Raw genomic sequence first — 15,046 nt, 5'->3', positions numbered from 1 at the left:
ATATAAAAGGCAACATGCAAAGACAACTTCTCAGAGAAGCCACAGTAAGAGGGTGCTCTGTGAATAAGTGGTTTCATTTCTCTCTGAGTAAAGGATGGAAGCTTTAGATGCAAGAAAAAGAATTTTACTTCTTGCAAACATTTATTCATTAAATGGTTAAGAATTTTTGAAGAGGGGCACCTGGATGGCTCAGTTGGTTGAGCATGCGTCTTTTGATACTGGGGTTGTAAGTTTGAACCCCATGTTGGGTGTAGAGATTACTTAAAAAAATAAAATCTTAAAAAAAGAAAACTAGACCAAAAAAGATATATATTATGAAATGATATAATACCACAAACAGATGCACTGCTTCCGCTTCACCCACCGACCCTTCCTTTCCCAGTGAAGCCATTTTGGTTTCTTTTGCCTCCCTGACCACACTGAATCCTAGGGGTATAATCAACCATGCTCTTGTCTGTACCCTAGATTCCCCCATCCCTTGATTTTTCCCCATGTTCATCTTTTCTGTTATTCAGTCCAGGATTTTCATTCCTCTAGATCCTAGGTTTCAGAGCTGCTTGAAAAAAAAATCAAGTTACTTAATGTTTCAAAACTTTCAGCAGGTTGCAACTTAATGTTTACAAACAATCCGCATATAAGGCCTGGGAAGTGAGGAAGGAAACTTCACTCCTTTTGAAAGCCAGGCTTGTGGAATAATTGAGGTATTTAAGTCAGTCATTCAAACTGAAAAGTCCCAGAAAAGCCAATTCCACTAAGACAAGGACGTAAAGCATAAATGTGTACCCTAAAATCGCTGCAGCAAAAATAGGAGAGGCTACCTATACACGAAAGACATCTGTGCTAAAAACCAGTTTGGCCAGAGAGAAGAGAACGGCCAGCCCTGCTCACACGTACAGGGATAGTCATGGTGTCATCCTGAGAGCCTCACTTCAGGGCAGCGCCATCCAGGGAGTAAAATTAAGGCGCTACTAGCATTTCCCAAATTTCAGATGCTTTGGGCAAACGCACGAAACAACTCCGCATATCACATACAGGAATTTAAAAAATAATAATAAAAAGCAAAGTTTTTCCCCTTTAGGTTTCCGTACCGCTTAAAAGCTCGCTTTAAGTCCCTAAGAAATCTCGCGACATTTTCTTCCTTTCTCTTTTTTTCCTCCTCCCCCTTCCCACCCGGTCGGCGGGAACAAACCGGAAGCGACGCCCGTTACCTGTCGGAAGTGACGTCACACCCCAGAAGCCTTGGAGAAGGAGAAGCGCGTTCCGGCGTTCTACACTCAGTCGAGTTTGGAACGTTTAGACAGCGTGGTCTGATTCTTCGCGAGAAGGCGTGCGCATTTGTGCGCGGCCTTGCAGGCCTTTGGGGGCCGAAAGTTTGGTGTGTTTTCGTTGGTATAGAGCCGCGGCGGGCCGCGCAGCGCCCTGACCCGGCCTCACCATGTTGGTGCTATTCGAAACGTCCGTGGGCTACGCCATCTTTAAGGTAAGTTGCAGATTGAACCGTTGGAGGGGCAAGGCTTGTGTTGGACAGGAGAGGACACGGAAAGACGAAGGGGAGGACGACACTGTTCAGGGTCGCGTGGGAGCCGTTTTCTCTGAAAATTAGCAGAAGGCTTTGGGCCTGGGAGGCGCATGTTTCGGTGAACACGTGGCCGCGCCGTTTTGGGCGCCTGGTTCTGTGTTACGGATTTGGCCCGGTGAGATGGGTGGGCAGGAGGCTTACACAATTTCACAGGTAAAGGTATGGAGTTTGGGGTTTATTCTGAGTGTTTTTGAGGAATGTTTGAAAGGTTTTAAGCGGAGGAATGACCTGATCTAAAGTTGGCTTTTAATGAAGTTGCTTTCCTCTGTGGAGGATAGATTACAGGAGGCAAGAAAGGAACCAAGAATGTTTTTGTATTGATCGAGACAAGATGAAATTGCTTGGATCGAGGTTGGTGTGGAGTGAAACAAATACCAGGAGAAATTTTGAAGGTAGAACTGGTGGGATTGGTTGATGAATGGAGAATGTGGGTTTTGGGTTGCTTAAGTGGGTACGTGATGGTGGGGAAGAGAAAAAACGAAGTTTTGGAGGGGGGCTTCTCCGGGGGAAGATACTAAAAAGATTCAGTTTGGGCTGTGAAACTTGGGGTATTAGTTAGACGTGGAAATGCAGTCGTCATTTTAAGTTTCAGGCCTAAGGGAGAAATCTGGGCCGATGGTAATCAGTTTGAGATATGGTTGTCTTAATACGGGGAAAGTTTGAAATTTAAAGATTATCAGCCCAGAGCTGATTGAACCATGGGGCATTCGTGTGGTAGGATGCTATTGAGATGTTCTAAAGAAGGAGATAAACTGAGTACTATGTGCCAGGCACTCCTCTGAGCTCTACAAATGTAGCAACGAAAAACAGAATTTTCATTTATATGCTCATAAGGTAAAAATCCTGGGTAAAATGTTTATAGTATGGTTCTTTGAATCAAAAAACTATATATGTGGTATGAGTGCAGAAAATCTGGAATCAGCTTTCCAAAATGTTGATTTAGAGGAGCTTCTGACGTGTTTTTTTTTTAATTTTTTTTTTAGAGATTTTATTTATTTATTTGACAGATCACAAGTAGGCAGAAAGGCAGAGAGAGATTGAGGGGGGAAGCGGGCTTCGGGGCTCGATCCCAGAACTCTGGGATCATGACCTGAGCCAAAGGCAGAGGCTTTAACCCACTGAGCCACCCAGGTGCCCTCTGACGTTATTTTTTTAAGCTTTTTTTTTTTTCAGACATTTGAAAATGTTTTCCATTTGCACTTGTTACATTACTTACTATTTTTAAGAGATAAAATAGTAAAAGCCGAAAGCTAGCTTTGCTTATTTTTTCTCATTGGGGTTGTCTGTAGTTGCAGTAGTAGAAATTTTAAGGGACTGTAAAAGGCTTTAGAGCCTGGGAGTGTGTCTGATTTTACTTCTACCCAGCTTTTTGCAGCTTTTTCTAAATTCTTTTTTTTTTTTTTTTAAGATTTTATTTATTTATTTGACAGACAGATCACAAGCAGGCAGAGAGGCAGGCAGAGAAAGAGAGAGGAGGAAGCAGGCTCCCTGAGGAGAGCCCGATGGTGGGGCTCCATCCCAGGACGCCGGATCATGACCTGAGCCGAAGGCAGAGGCTTTAACCCATTGAGCCTCCCAGGCACCCCCTTTTCTAAATTCTTAAGTAGAATTCTTAAGTAGTTAGGTATACTGTCCAGCACTAAGACAGGGAGGCACAACTGCACTGTCAGTCCACTGGTTGCTACTGTTGGTAGGAAGGAATTGGTTTAGCAATTGTCTGGTTTTTAAACCTGGGTCATAAAATATTCAGTCATGTCTCTTGATGAATTACTGATTTCTTTTAATGAAGAGTATTCTCCATAAAAATAAGTCTGGAGTATTCTGTCAGTTTTTAATGGTATCCATTTGCAAGTTACTGTTCAAAATTACTGATTGTGGTTTATGGTTTAAGTAACGTAATAGAGAAATAACTAAAGGCTTGAATACATTGACAAAATAATTCGATTCCAAATATTTCAGTTAATAGCAGTTACTAATTGTTAATAAAAGAGACATAGACAATGTTCTGGAATTGGTGGTTGCATAGTTTTCTGAAAATATACTGAAAACTAAGTTGTACACTTTAAAAGGGTGACTATTATGGCGTATAAATTATACCTTAAAAATAGATCTGTTGTACAAAGTTATTAGCTCTGTTTCCCATAATCAGAATGCTGGGGTATAAAATTACATTGGTTGCATAAAATTCATGCTTTAGTGGAAATGCTTTCAGAAATTTTTAGAACTTTTAACCTCAGGTCATAGGAATACATTTTATATCATGATCTAGTGTACATATATGAACATATACAGAGTGATTTACAAAGAATTAATTTGCTTGTAAAAAATTACTGGATGTTAACAAGGTTATATATGAATGCAAAGACAATACTAAATGAACTGTTAATATTTTTTAGGATATTGTAAAAACTCAGCTTATGTCCGTTGTATCATGAGGCATCTTTTAGATTTACTCATCCCAGACCTTTTGTGGCTGTGCTGCCCAAAATGATTGCCACTGGCTATTTATTTAGCACTTTATCTACATAGCTATTTAGCACTTCAAATTTGGCTAGTAGAGCTGTGGAAATCAATTTTTAGTCTAATTCATTCAAATTTCAGTAGTCACATTGTGTAGTACAGCCATGTGGTGTAGTGTTGTGTTCATTTCCTCACACCTGGAGGAAGAGATTTTTTTAATGTGTATACCAGAGTTTATGTATTAATAAGATTACTGAGCAATATGTTTTTCCAGCTTCATTTATTGGGTATAGTTTACATACTGTGTAACCCACTATTGTAAATGTGCAGTTTGGTACATTTCAGTAAAATTTGTGCAACTGTGCAAGTTGCAATTCAGTTTTAAAATACTTCCTCTTAAAAAGTTACCTCCTGACCATTTGCAGGTCAGTCAGACCCAGCTCTAGGCAGCCACTTGCTGTATAATTTTGTCATTTTAAAAAATTTCATGTAAATGGAGTAATAGTTTTTTTGTGTCTGGCTTTTTTTCACTTAGCTTGCTTTTGAAGCTAATCCATGTTGCATATATCAGTTTGTTCCTTTTTGAGTAATTCACTTTTGAAACTATTCCAGGTCGTCCTGTACAGTTCAAGTTTCCTAAAACAGTACTTAACCCATTTTGTTTGTGAAGTAACTCTAAAAAGTTAGCATTTTAGCATTGAATGTTTAGATAAAACATAGGAAATCTCAAAGTAAGCAGTTAGGTGAAAATTAAGGAGGACACTTTTGATATAGTGTGCTCTTTCCTCTATAAATTTCATGCCTGTCTGGAATGGAGGAAGATACTCTAAGAACATCTGGCATGCTGTGGATGCATTTGTGTTTGTGTTTTACTCTTTTTGTGAAAAATTTCAAGGAGACAAGTGGTAGATTATAAAGAACCTCCATGTACACCATCACTCAGTTTCAGCAGACCCATTTTGTGGGCCATCTCTCCCCTTCGCCTCCCCACATTGTTTGAAGCAAATTCCTGCACATTTCGTTTTATCTGTAAATAAGTGTGTGTCGTGAGTACACTGTGAAGGTGCACACAGAAATGTCTTTCCACAATGTCATTCCCCCCCCATGTTAGCTTTATTCAGTTTCAAAGCAAAGTTAGTATGATTATAATGCAGGACTCCAAACATGATGACATTTCACTACCTGCTTAATTTGGCTTACACATCACAGCAAAGCTCAACAAACAAAAACAAACAAGACAGAACAAGGGGAATTGGAGGTAGGAAGTTAATGCAGTCTTTGATTGCACAGTTGAAACAAGGCCTAGGTCTGGTCCAGGTCAGCTCATAGCACTAGTTGCTTATTTTCAGGCAGTGGGGGACCTTTTTTCTTTTTAAGATTTTTATTTATTTATTTGAAAGAGAAAGAGAAGTGCACGCCTGTGAGCCAGGGGAGTGGCAAAGAAGCTGACTCTCCACTAAGCGGAGAGCCCAATGTGGGACGCGATCCCAGGACTCCAGGATCATGACCTGAGCTGAGGGCAGATGCCCAACACCCAGGCATCCCAGACAATCTGTATTTTGTTCAGAGGTCACTTGGGCAGTGCATTCCGTGGCAGCTACCTCTCTGATGTCAGATGTGAGAGGATTTAAAAGGTCTTGATGAATTTGCTGTGCAAATCTTTCATTTCAAAAGGGATTTATTCAGTCTTGATTAGCAAACTTCTGTTTCTGCTGGTTATAGTTTCTGAGTGGGTCTCAGCCAGTGCTGGTTCGGCAGTGTTTGGTCTTAGCTGCAGTGCCCTTGGTTGCTTGTGCCACTACTTGGCAGAAGTTACTGCTTGACAGGAGTGACTCCATCTTGCTCTCTCTAGTATGGACAAGATAAAGACTAGTATTAAAACTAGCAAACGGTAGCTGCTGTGCTTAAGATTTTAGTGTCAATAACTACACACCATTTCTACTTGGAAGTGGGGATAATTCCATCTTAATCCAAAATGGGCTGAAATATGGACTTTGTATACAAATCTTTTCAGATTTCTTTTTTTTTTTTAATAATTTCTTAAGACTATGTTGATTCTTTTTTTTTTTTTTAAGATTTTATTTATTCATTTGACAGAGATGACAAGTAGGCAGAGAAGCAGGCAGAGAGAGAGGAGGAAGCAGGCTCCCCGCTGAGCAGAGCGCCTGATGCCTGAGATCACTACCTGAGCCGAAGGCAGAGGCTTTAGCCCGCTGAGCCACCCAGGCGCCCCTGTTTTCAGATTTCTTTGTGTGAAAATGAATGACTAAAATTTGAGGCATATTTTTCAGGAAATGTAGCAGTTATTTCTAATTATGTTTTGTTCAGACTGTCTCTTTTGGTAATTTTCTCTTAGCTATGTTGTAGCACAATTGGGAGTGCCAAGGTTTTATTTGCCATAACAGTGTCTTTGGAGACCTTTGAGTAGTCATGAATGTTTCCATTACATTTCCTTTGTTACTTTAAGAATGCTGATAATATCTCTTGAATATGCCGATTGTTACCCAAATGTTATCTACAAATATACTTGTTTTTCAACTAGGAAAAAATGTAAATTTTATTCATGAGTCATATCCCCTGTTTGGTACATATCCTCTCAACAGTTCCTGAACCTTGGATATGGTTAGTGGATTCTCTGAATAAACTGTTTCCAAAAATCAGGACTGTTCTATGAACTTCCTTTATCGGAAAATAACTGAATTAATGTTTCAGCGCATTCATGAGATTTGCAGGAATGTCTTTGGATTCTAAAGTTCTCATGATAGGCAAAGTAGAAGTGTTAGTGACTTGTAACTTTTAGTATGTGTGAAGATTTTATTTTTAGTAAACTCTGTGCACAACGTGGGGCTCTGAGTTCAGAAGTTGCATACTCTGTGGGCTGAGCTAGCCAGGCGCCCCAGCTTGTAATTTTTTTTTTTTTAAGATTTTATCTATTTATGACAGAGAGATAGCGAGAGAGGGAATACAAGCACAGGGGAGCTGGAGAGGGAGAAGCAGGCTCCCCGCTGAGCAGGGAGCCCAGTACCGGGCTAAAATCGATTTGACTAACTTCTCAAGTTCTGTAAATACATCAGTTCAGCTGTGTGTGATTCAATTTAACCAACACAACAGATCCTTAAAATCCTCTGGCCACACTTGCCTGACAGAAATTAAGTGCAACTTGTAGTGTTGCATTCATGCTTTATCACAAAAATACGTACTAGACTATAACTGGGCAGTAAATCCTACTGTGTAAATCTGTGATAATACAGATTTGGTGAAATGTTTAGCAGTATAGTTTTTAATTTTATCAGCTGGAATTTTCCCCCATAAGAAGACATGTATAATATCTACTTGCATCTTATTTCACCAAATTGTTTTTTAAAGATTTTATTTATTTGACAGAGAGATCACAAGTAGGCAGAGAGGCAGGCAGTGATCAAAAGTAGACGGAGAGGCAGTTGGGGGGTGGGAGTGCAGGCTCCCCGCTGAACAGAGAGCCCGAAGTGGGGCTTGATTCCAGGACTCTGAGACCATGACCTGAGCCGAAAGCAGAGGCCTAACCCACTGAGCCACCCAGGTGCCCCATTTCACCCAATTTAATATGCTCTTATTTTACACTGCTAATTAAACTTACTCCCATCAATTATAAGGCATTCCAATTTTAAGAATGTTAAATATGGGGAAGTGCATTTTAGGATTGATTCTATCCTTTGTAATACTTAGGCAGTTGACTTACTACATTGGGTATTGATTGGAATATAGGGAAATAAGTTTAATTAATTCTTGATTTAAGTGAAATTAATAGACTTTTGAAAGCAGTTTGGTAGGGCGCCTGGGTGGCTCAGTGGGTTAAGCTGCTGCCTTCGGCTCGGGTCGTGATCTCGGGGTCCTGGGATCGAGTCCCGCATCGGGCTCTCTGCTCAGCAGGGAGCCTGCTTCCCTCCCTCTCTCTGCCTGCCTCTCTGTCTACTTGTGATCTCTCTCTGTCAAATGAATAAATAAAAATCTTAAAAAAAAAAAATTAAAAAAAAAAAAGAAAGCAGTTTGGTAGCATCTGTCAGATGTAAAGTAATGCATTTCCTATGTGATTAATTAACTCCACTTCCAGTAAAATATGTCTTATAGAAGTACAACATATATACATACAAAACTTTTCAGAAGGAGAACAAGGAAAATTTAGAAAAACCCTGAACATCTGTAAGGGCATAAAATGATGGTATATTCATACAGTGCAGTTCTAGGTTGTTAAAACCTAGAATGGTGTCCATGTTATGCTAAGTGGTATAGTATGATTCCTAAAGGTATGTGTAAATAAAATGTTGACAGTCAAAAAGCCTTAAAGAATATATATACCTAAATATTAATGACTTTTTTGTAAAGTGCCCCCTTTTTTATCTTTTTTAAGTTTTCTTATAACAAGATGTATCTTAAAATTGATGGTACCTTAGTTTTAGAGAGAAATCCATTAGCAGTAAATAAAACTTATTTCTTATTCTAGAAAGTAGGCAAAAGAAGTCTTTTGATGTTCTGTGAATACAGTACACTTTGTGAAGGGGTTAGTGGCTCCTTCAAAGTAGGAAGTTTTCATCAAAGACCTCAGCTGAATTCCATTCAGTTACTCGGTATTAATTTGACCAAAACTTTATGGTGGGTAAGAAAACTGTCTTGTTACTTCAGTGAGAAAAATAGCTTCCACACTCATTTTACATATGCAGTTTCTCGTGAAGTGTGTAGTTATGAATGCCTAAGGATCCCATTTAAATAAAATTATTTAAATATTTGTTACAGGTTTTGAATGAGAAGAAACTTCAAGAGGTTGATAGTTTGTGGAAAGAATTTGAAACTCCAGAGAAAGCAAATAAAATGTAAGCCATCTTGAAACTAAGAATTTAGCAGTTAACATTTTGTTGGTGTGTGTTGGTGGTGGTGGTGGTGGTGGTTTTAAGATTTTTATTTATTTAGGGAGATAGCCTGTGAGTGGGAGGGCAGTAAGAGCACAGGGAGAAGGGCAGGCAGACTCTGATGAGCATAGAGCCTGGCGTGGGACCTGATCCCACAACCCCGAGATCATGACTTGAATGGAAATCAAGAGCCAGACACTTTAAGTGTCTGAGCCACCCAGGCACCCCTGTTGTTTTAATCTCTGTACCCAGTGTGGGCCTTGAACCCATGACCCTGAGATCAAGAGTCGCATGCTCTACTGACTAGGGGCCCCAAGTGCTGAAATCATTGAATAGTAGTAATTCTGTAGATCTCTTACTGACTTGGAGAGAGGTCAGTGGTATACTGAGGAAACCATGCTTCAGAATGATTGTATCATGTGATCCCATTTTTGCAGGATTCTTATATATCTTTATATGCTCTTATGCAAGCATAGAGAGAGATGAACATATGCCACTTCAGAAAGGTGAAGTGAGGCAGAATAAGATGAAATTACTACTTTTCCTAAAATATTTGTGTTGTTAAGTGTGTTTTTAAGGGACCCCCCCCCCAGGGTTTTTGTTCCATGGCAGGTAAGAAAATCTTCCTTAAAACACCACTATTTTAGGTATAATAAAAGACTAGTTTTTCTTTTTCAAGAGCTGTATGCTTCATTTGGCTGGGTTAACCTGATTCATTGTTGTCAATGATGTATTCTTGTTGGAACTGAGTATAAATGATCTAACTCAAATATTCGTCACTACCACTGAGACAACAATGAATTATGAATTAATTGTATATTGCTGTTTCAGTATAAAATGGTGTTACCTTGCATATACCCTGCATGGGGGGGAGACGGTGGCTAAATAAGGGTAACAGGAATCAGACTGGATGATAAGCTTTCTTTTCTTTTCTTTTCTTTTTTTTTTTAAGATTTTATTTTATTTTATTTTAAAAAAAATTTTTTTTAAGATTTTATTTATTTATTTGACAGAGAGAGAGAGATCACAAGTAGGCAGAGAGGCAGGCAGAGAGAGAGGGAGAAGCAGGCTCCCCGCTGAGCAGAGAGCCCGATGCGGGGCTCGATCCCAGGACTCTGAGATCATGACCTGAGCCGAAGGCAGCAGCTTAATCCACTGAGCCACCCAGGCACCCCTTTTTTAAAGATTTCATATATTTATTCGACAGAGAGAGGGGGGGCGGGGAAGCAGGCTCCCTGCCGAGCAGAGAGCCCGACGCGGAGTCCCAGGACCCTGAGATCATGACCCAAGCTGAAGGCAGAGGCTTAGACCACTGAGCCACCCAGGCACCCCGATGATAAGCTATTTCTTAACAGCATTTGTACTAGGACATGATTTGGACAAATGATTTGGACAAATTTGTCCAAATCACTATGATTTGGACAAATCACTGTTGTGAGATTCCTGACTTAGGAGGGACTCTTAATACCTTTCCTAAGGTCTCTTTTCTGTGTAATGCAAGGATCTGTGTCCAGCTTTATAAGCAGCAGAGGTTATGTTGAAGCTTCATCATCTTTCCTGTGGTTGGGATGTGGTATCAAACTTCTTTGCTCATGTTCATTTTCCTTCAAAGTCTACAACCTCTGCAGCGGTCCAGACATTACTCACCTAACATTTAGAGAAACTGGTTGTTTCAAGAATTTACCTAACTTTACACCCTGATACCTAGTGATGGGAAAGTTTATTTTGTTGGTACGTGTTTTGGAAACAGTCCAAAACCTTTTTCCTAAATACATGGCTTTTACACAATCAATATGCCCTTGTAACTTTTCTTTTTTTCCTTCTAGAGTAAAGCTAAAACATTTTGAGAAATTTCAGGATACAGCAGAAGCATTAGCAGGTAAAGTGAAAGACTAGCTTTTTTTGGTTTTGTTTTCAATCTTGTCAGTTGATTATCCTTATCAAAAGATTATTTGCTTCAGTTGCTTGAGTTAACCTTATTCAATGTTGTCAATGATGCATTCTTTTCTGGAATTGAATTTAAGTGATCTAACTCAAATTCGTCACTACCACTGAGACAACATTGAGTTAGCTTTTTTCACCATAGGGTTTGTTCCCCCCATGTGATGAGAGGTGAGAAGTGGTTAAATTGATCTCCCTGTGGAAACCAACAGCATAATGCTGAAGCACAATTCAGTAAAAGCTGTTCTGCAAGGGACCAAGGTAATGTAGTCAAGTACACAGCTCTCTGATAGTTTTAATCCAAGGGTAAAGTTGAGAATAGCTAGGGTTCACAGTTGAAGTAATAATGAAGCAGCTCTCTAAAAGTATGTTTTTAGTGCAGACGTGTACATTATTATTAAAAGCTTTAGGAAAACTAGTAGACTTTTGTATGTATGGTTTGGTTTGGTTTTTAATGCAGAAACTACACCTGGGGGGAAAAAAAACTGCACCTAGGGTGAAGAGTTAATCTGAAGGGGACATAAAGAATGAATGACTCCTGTCCCTCAACCGGTCCTCAAGATGGGGGAACAGACAATAGGGTTTACTGACTAGGCTTGGCTTTAGTAGGCAGTTGGTCTCAAGGGTTTTTTTTTAACGTTAGGAAAAACAAGAAGACTGGATATATGGATTTTTCAGTTGCTTAAGTTCCATATATCAAATCAGCCAACTGCTTGGTGGTATAATTTGAAAATGTACGACCATAAGGAAGAGTATGGCATATAATTAGGAATTTCACAGACCCAAATAATTTTGTTCATCAGCCCCAATAAAAGGGCATAATTCTCTTGTAAAAATTAGGAATATAATTAAACATGCTGGAATATTAATGGGCTGCCCCAACATTAGCAGTAGGGTAGCTGAAAGAAGACCCAAAAACGGGGCCAATTGTTTAATTTTTAAATATAGTTCAAATAAATAAATAAAATATTAAAAAATAAAAATAGTTCTAGGACTGCTTTATTGGTTAAGTCAATAATTAAAACCTCATAGAGCCATTAAAGCACAACTATGATAATTTTTGCTTGGAGGTTTTTTATTATTATTATTTTTTCTTTTTTTTTTTTAATAATCTCTACATCCATCATGGGGCTTGAACTCTTGGCCCCAAGATCGAGTAACATGCTCTTCCAACTGAGCCAGCCAAGCACCCCTGCCTGGAGAATTTTTTAAAAGATCTAGTTATCACAGCTTTAGAATTATATAGGTAGAATTTGTTAAGACCCCAAGTGAGATTGTGTTTGCTGTTCTCCAACTTTGGGGGGCATTATTCACAAAGACTGTGATTTGAACTTCTGCTGGAGTTGTAAAGTGGAGGCATAAAGTGATCCCAAGTGGCTTCTTTTGAATTCCTTTTTGCATACTATCTCTTTAATCTTTTTTGAGCTATTTCTGACCTTATATGTTAAATAGATTAAATAAATAAATAGGTATATTAAATAGTCCTTATTAAATAGATCCAGATTTTCTCCAAACATGAAGCAGGTTTTTGCTTTTAAATAGGTAATGTATTGATCATGTACTTGTCAGGTTTTATACTCATGATTTCAAAATTGTTGTTAAATCCTTGAAGCAGTCCTGTGGGGTAGATGTTAAACACTGTAGGAAAACTGAGGCTTGAGGGATATATCCTTTTCTTCCTCACCTCTTGATATTCCTTAAAATAAGGTAAGATAAATGACCAAATGTCATGCTAGCTTGAGAATTTGAAGTCAACTCCAGCCCTCCCCCCATCCACCTTCTGTGAAGGCAGAGACTGTGGTGTTACTCACCATCAAATTCCTGGAGTCTAGCACATAGATATTTTGGGTAAAGGAATGAAAGTAGTGAGCTCTGTCAGGAATCTGCCTTTTCCTATCTATTTTTACCAGAAACTCAAATATCACCATATTAAGAGAGCAGTCTTTCCTGGGAATTACCTTCCTGCTCCCTGTTATAAAGAAATTTTGATCTGACAGATCCCAAACTGAGTGATTATAGATATTATAGTATGCATTTAAAAGCCGATAGCCTAAGAAACAGTCTGATGGGTTGTGATAACAAGAATATCTGGCTCAATCCATAGAGCATGAGACTCTTGGTCTCAGTCATGAGTTCAAGCCTCTTGTTGGATGTGGAGCCTACTTTTAAAAAAAAGTCTTTGGGGTGCCTGGCTGGCTCAGTTGGAAAAGCATGTGACTCTTGATCTCAGAGTCATGAGTTTGAGCACCATTTGGGTGTGGAGATTACTTAAATAAGTAAACTATTAAAAGATGAAAATAAAAGGTTGAATTTTTTGAAAGACTTTATTTTTAAAGATTTTATTTATTTATTTGACAGAGAGAGCGACAGCGAGAGAGGGAACACAAGCAAGGGGAGCGTGAGAGGGAGAAGCAGGCTTCCCACCGAGCAGGGAGCCCGATGTGGGGCTCGATCCCAGGACCCCAGGATCATGTCCCGAGCTGAAGGCAGATACCCAACAGCTGAGCCACCCAGGCACCCCTTTCCTTAAAGAATGTAAAGGCACCTGGGTGGTGCAGTTGGTAACTACACAATTCTTGGTTTCGGCTCAGGTTATGAGATGCAGCTGGCTGGCATCCGCGCGGAGTCTACTTGCTTTCATATTCTCTCTAAATCTTCCAAAAAAAAAAAATTTATATTGGTTGTAGAAGTTCAGATATACATTTATATGGAGAGCTTTATTTTCACAGTCTGATTTTTCAAGTTGCAAGTCTTCCAAATACTACATAAAATTTTGGTACTCTCTCTCTGACAAATAATAAAATTAAAAAAAAAAAAAAGAAAAAATTTTGGTACCAGCCTACATTTGGATGAAGTGGAAAGATAGTAATCTTTCCACTGAAAAGTGGCTAGTAAAGTACAAGACTCAGTTTCCCCTTTACCTTGTCACCATTTCTGGCGTCTTTTACTAGAAAGATAGAAACTCTTACTAGAAAGGTAGTTTGTAAGGAGTCAGTGTTGTACAATATGATATATCAAAGGTTATAACCTAACAAAAGTAGCTTGAGACTCTGCTTCTTAGAATGTGGTGACCTCTGTAAGAGCTGTATCGTAGCTAGATTATTTTTTGTCCTCACCATTCATCTTCCCAGATAACATGAAATGGACTTATAACTCAAATGGATGGAGATGTGGTCAGGAGGAAAGGGAAGGTACCTGGCTGAGTAAGGATTAACTGCCTGGCCTTCGAAATTTGGCTGACTTCTTCCTGGAAGGCATACTGTAAATTCAGCCCAAACTCCGACAGATAGCAGAAGAGATGTTAACCCATGTGGGTCCAGAAGATTCTAAGTGTGGGCCTAAGGAAGGGTGAGAGTTAACAAAGTTGCAGATTTAGAACCTGCTAAAAATGAAAGCAGTCCCAAATGGAATAGCTTGCCATTGGGTAGTGAGTTCTCCATCACTGGAGGTTTACAAGCAGAAGCCTGATGCCATATCTGGATCTGGAATTAGCAAAGCCTCCACTCAGGCATGCTTACACTGCAGCAGGACCTTCCAAATGAATATACTCTCTTTTTTACCACAGTCTTGACAGGATTTTAGTATATTTCACAGAGCATCAGACCAGTCTGTCTACAGTGACATTGGAGAGTGAATCTATTTGTCATTCCAAGATAGGTTGTTTCTAACATTTTATGATTCTAGTTCTGTCTGGATTCAAGAATAGATTTCATGTGACATAAGGAATGCTGGATCTGCTTTTAACTTCTGGTTCTAGAGCTGAAATGAGAGTGGAAGATCAGATGAGACTGAAATGTGTAACTCCTTCAGTGTTTTCTACATTTATCATTTCACTTTAGAAGTAGTGTTAAATTCAGAGTTTTTGAAAGGAAATGCTTATTTTCCTCTATTCTTTAAGTTTAAATGAGATCTTTAAGTTTAAATGAGATTCTTTCAGTTTAAATTCTTTAACATTAAAAAAACTTGAGAGTTAACACTTTTGTTTTTTCTTTTTCCCAAAAGCATTCACAGCTCTGATGGAGGGCAAAATCAATAAGCAGCTGAAGAAAGTTCTGAAGAAAATAGTAAAAGAAGCCCATGAACCCTTGGCTGTAGCTGATGCTAAACTAGGAGGGGTCATAAAGGTAAGTATGTTTTTTGTGCCTGCTAATCAGAGCTCCCCATACAGCATAGTAACTACAAA

General features: G+C 39.1%; 1 protein-coding gene across 2 annotated transcripts in view; it reads left to right on the top strand.

Annotated features, from left to right (window-relative positions):
- Positions 1-1,225: 1,225 nt before the first annotated feature.
- NOP58 (NOP58 ribonucleoprotein) overlaps positions 1,226-15,046 on the top strand; it is a 31,994-nt gene continuing 18,173 nt past the window's right edge. The window contains exons 1-5 of one of the 2 annotated variants that reach the window (XM_080798714.1): positions 1,242-1,337; positions 1,416-1,480; positions 8,810-8,886; positions 10,749-10,801; positions 14,866-14,987. In XM_080798714.1, coding sequence (XP_080654840.1) covers positions 1,436-1,480; positions 8,810-8,886; positions 10,749-10,801; positions 14,866-14,987 — 297 coding nt within the window. In that variant the 5' untranslated portion in view covers positions 1,242-1,337; positions 1,416-1,435. Of the gene's footprint in view, positions 1,481-8,809; positions 8,887-10,748; positions 10,802-14,865; positions 14,988-15,046 lie in introns of both variants that reach the window. The other variant, XM_080798715.1, reaches the window with a different exon arrangement.

Source organism: Martes martes (assembly GCF_963455335.1).
Source record: "Martes martes genome assembly, chromosome: 3".
NCBI classification, from domain to species: Eukaryota; Metazoa; Chordata; class Mammalia; order Carnivora; family Mustelidae; genus Martes; species Martes martes.
This window is presented reverse-complemented; position numbering and strand designations above follow the sequence as displayed.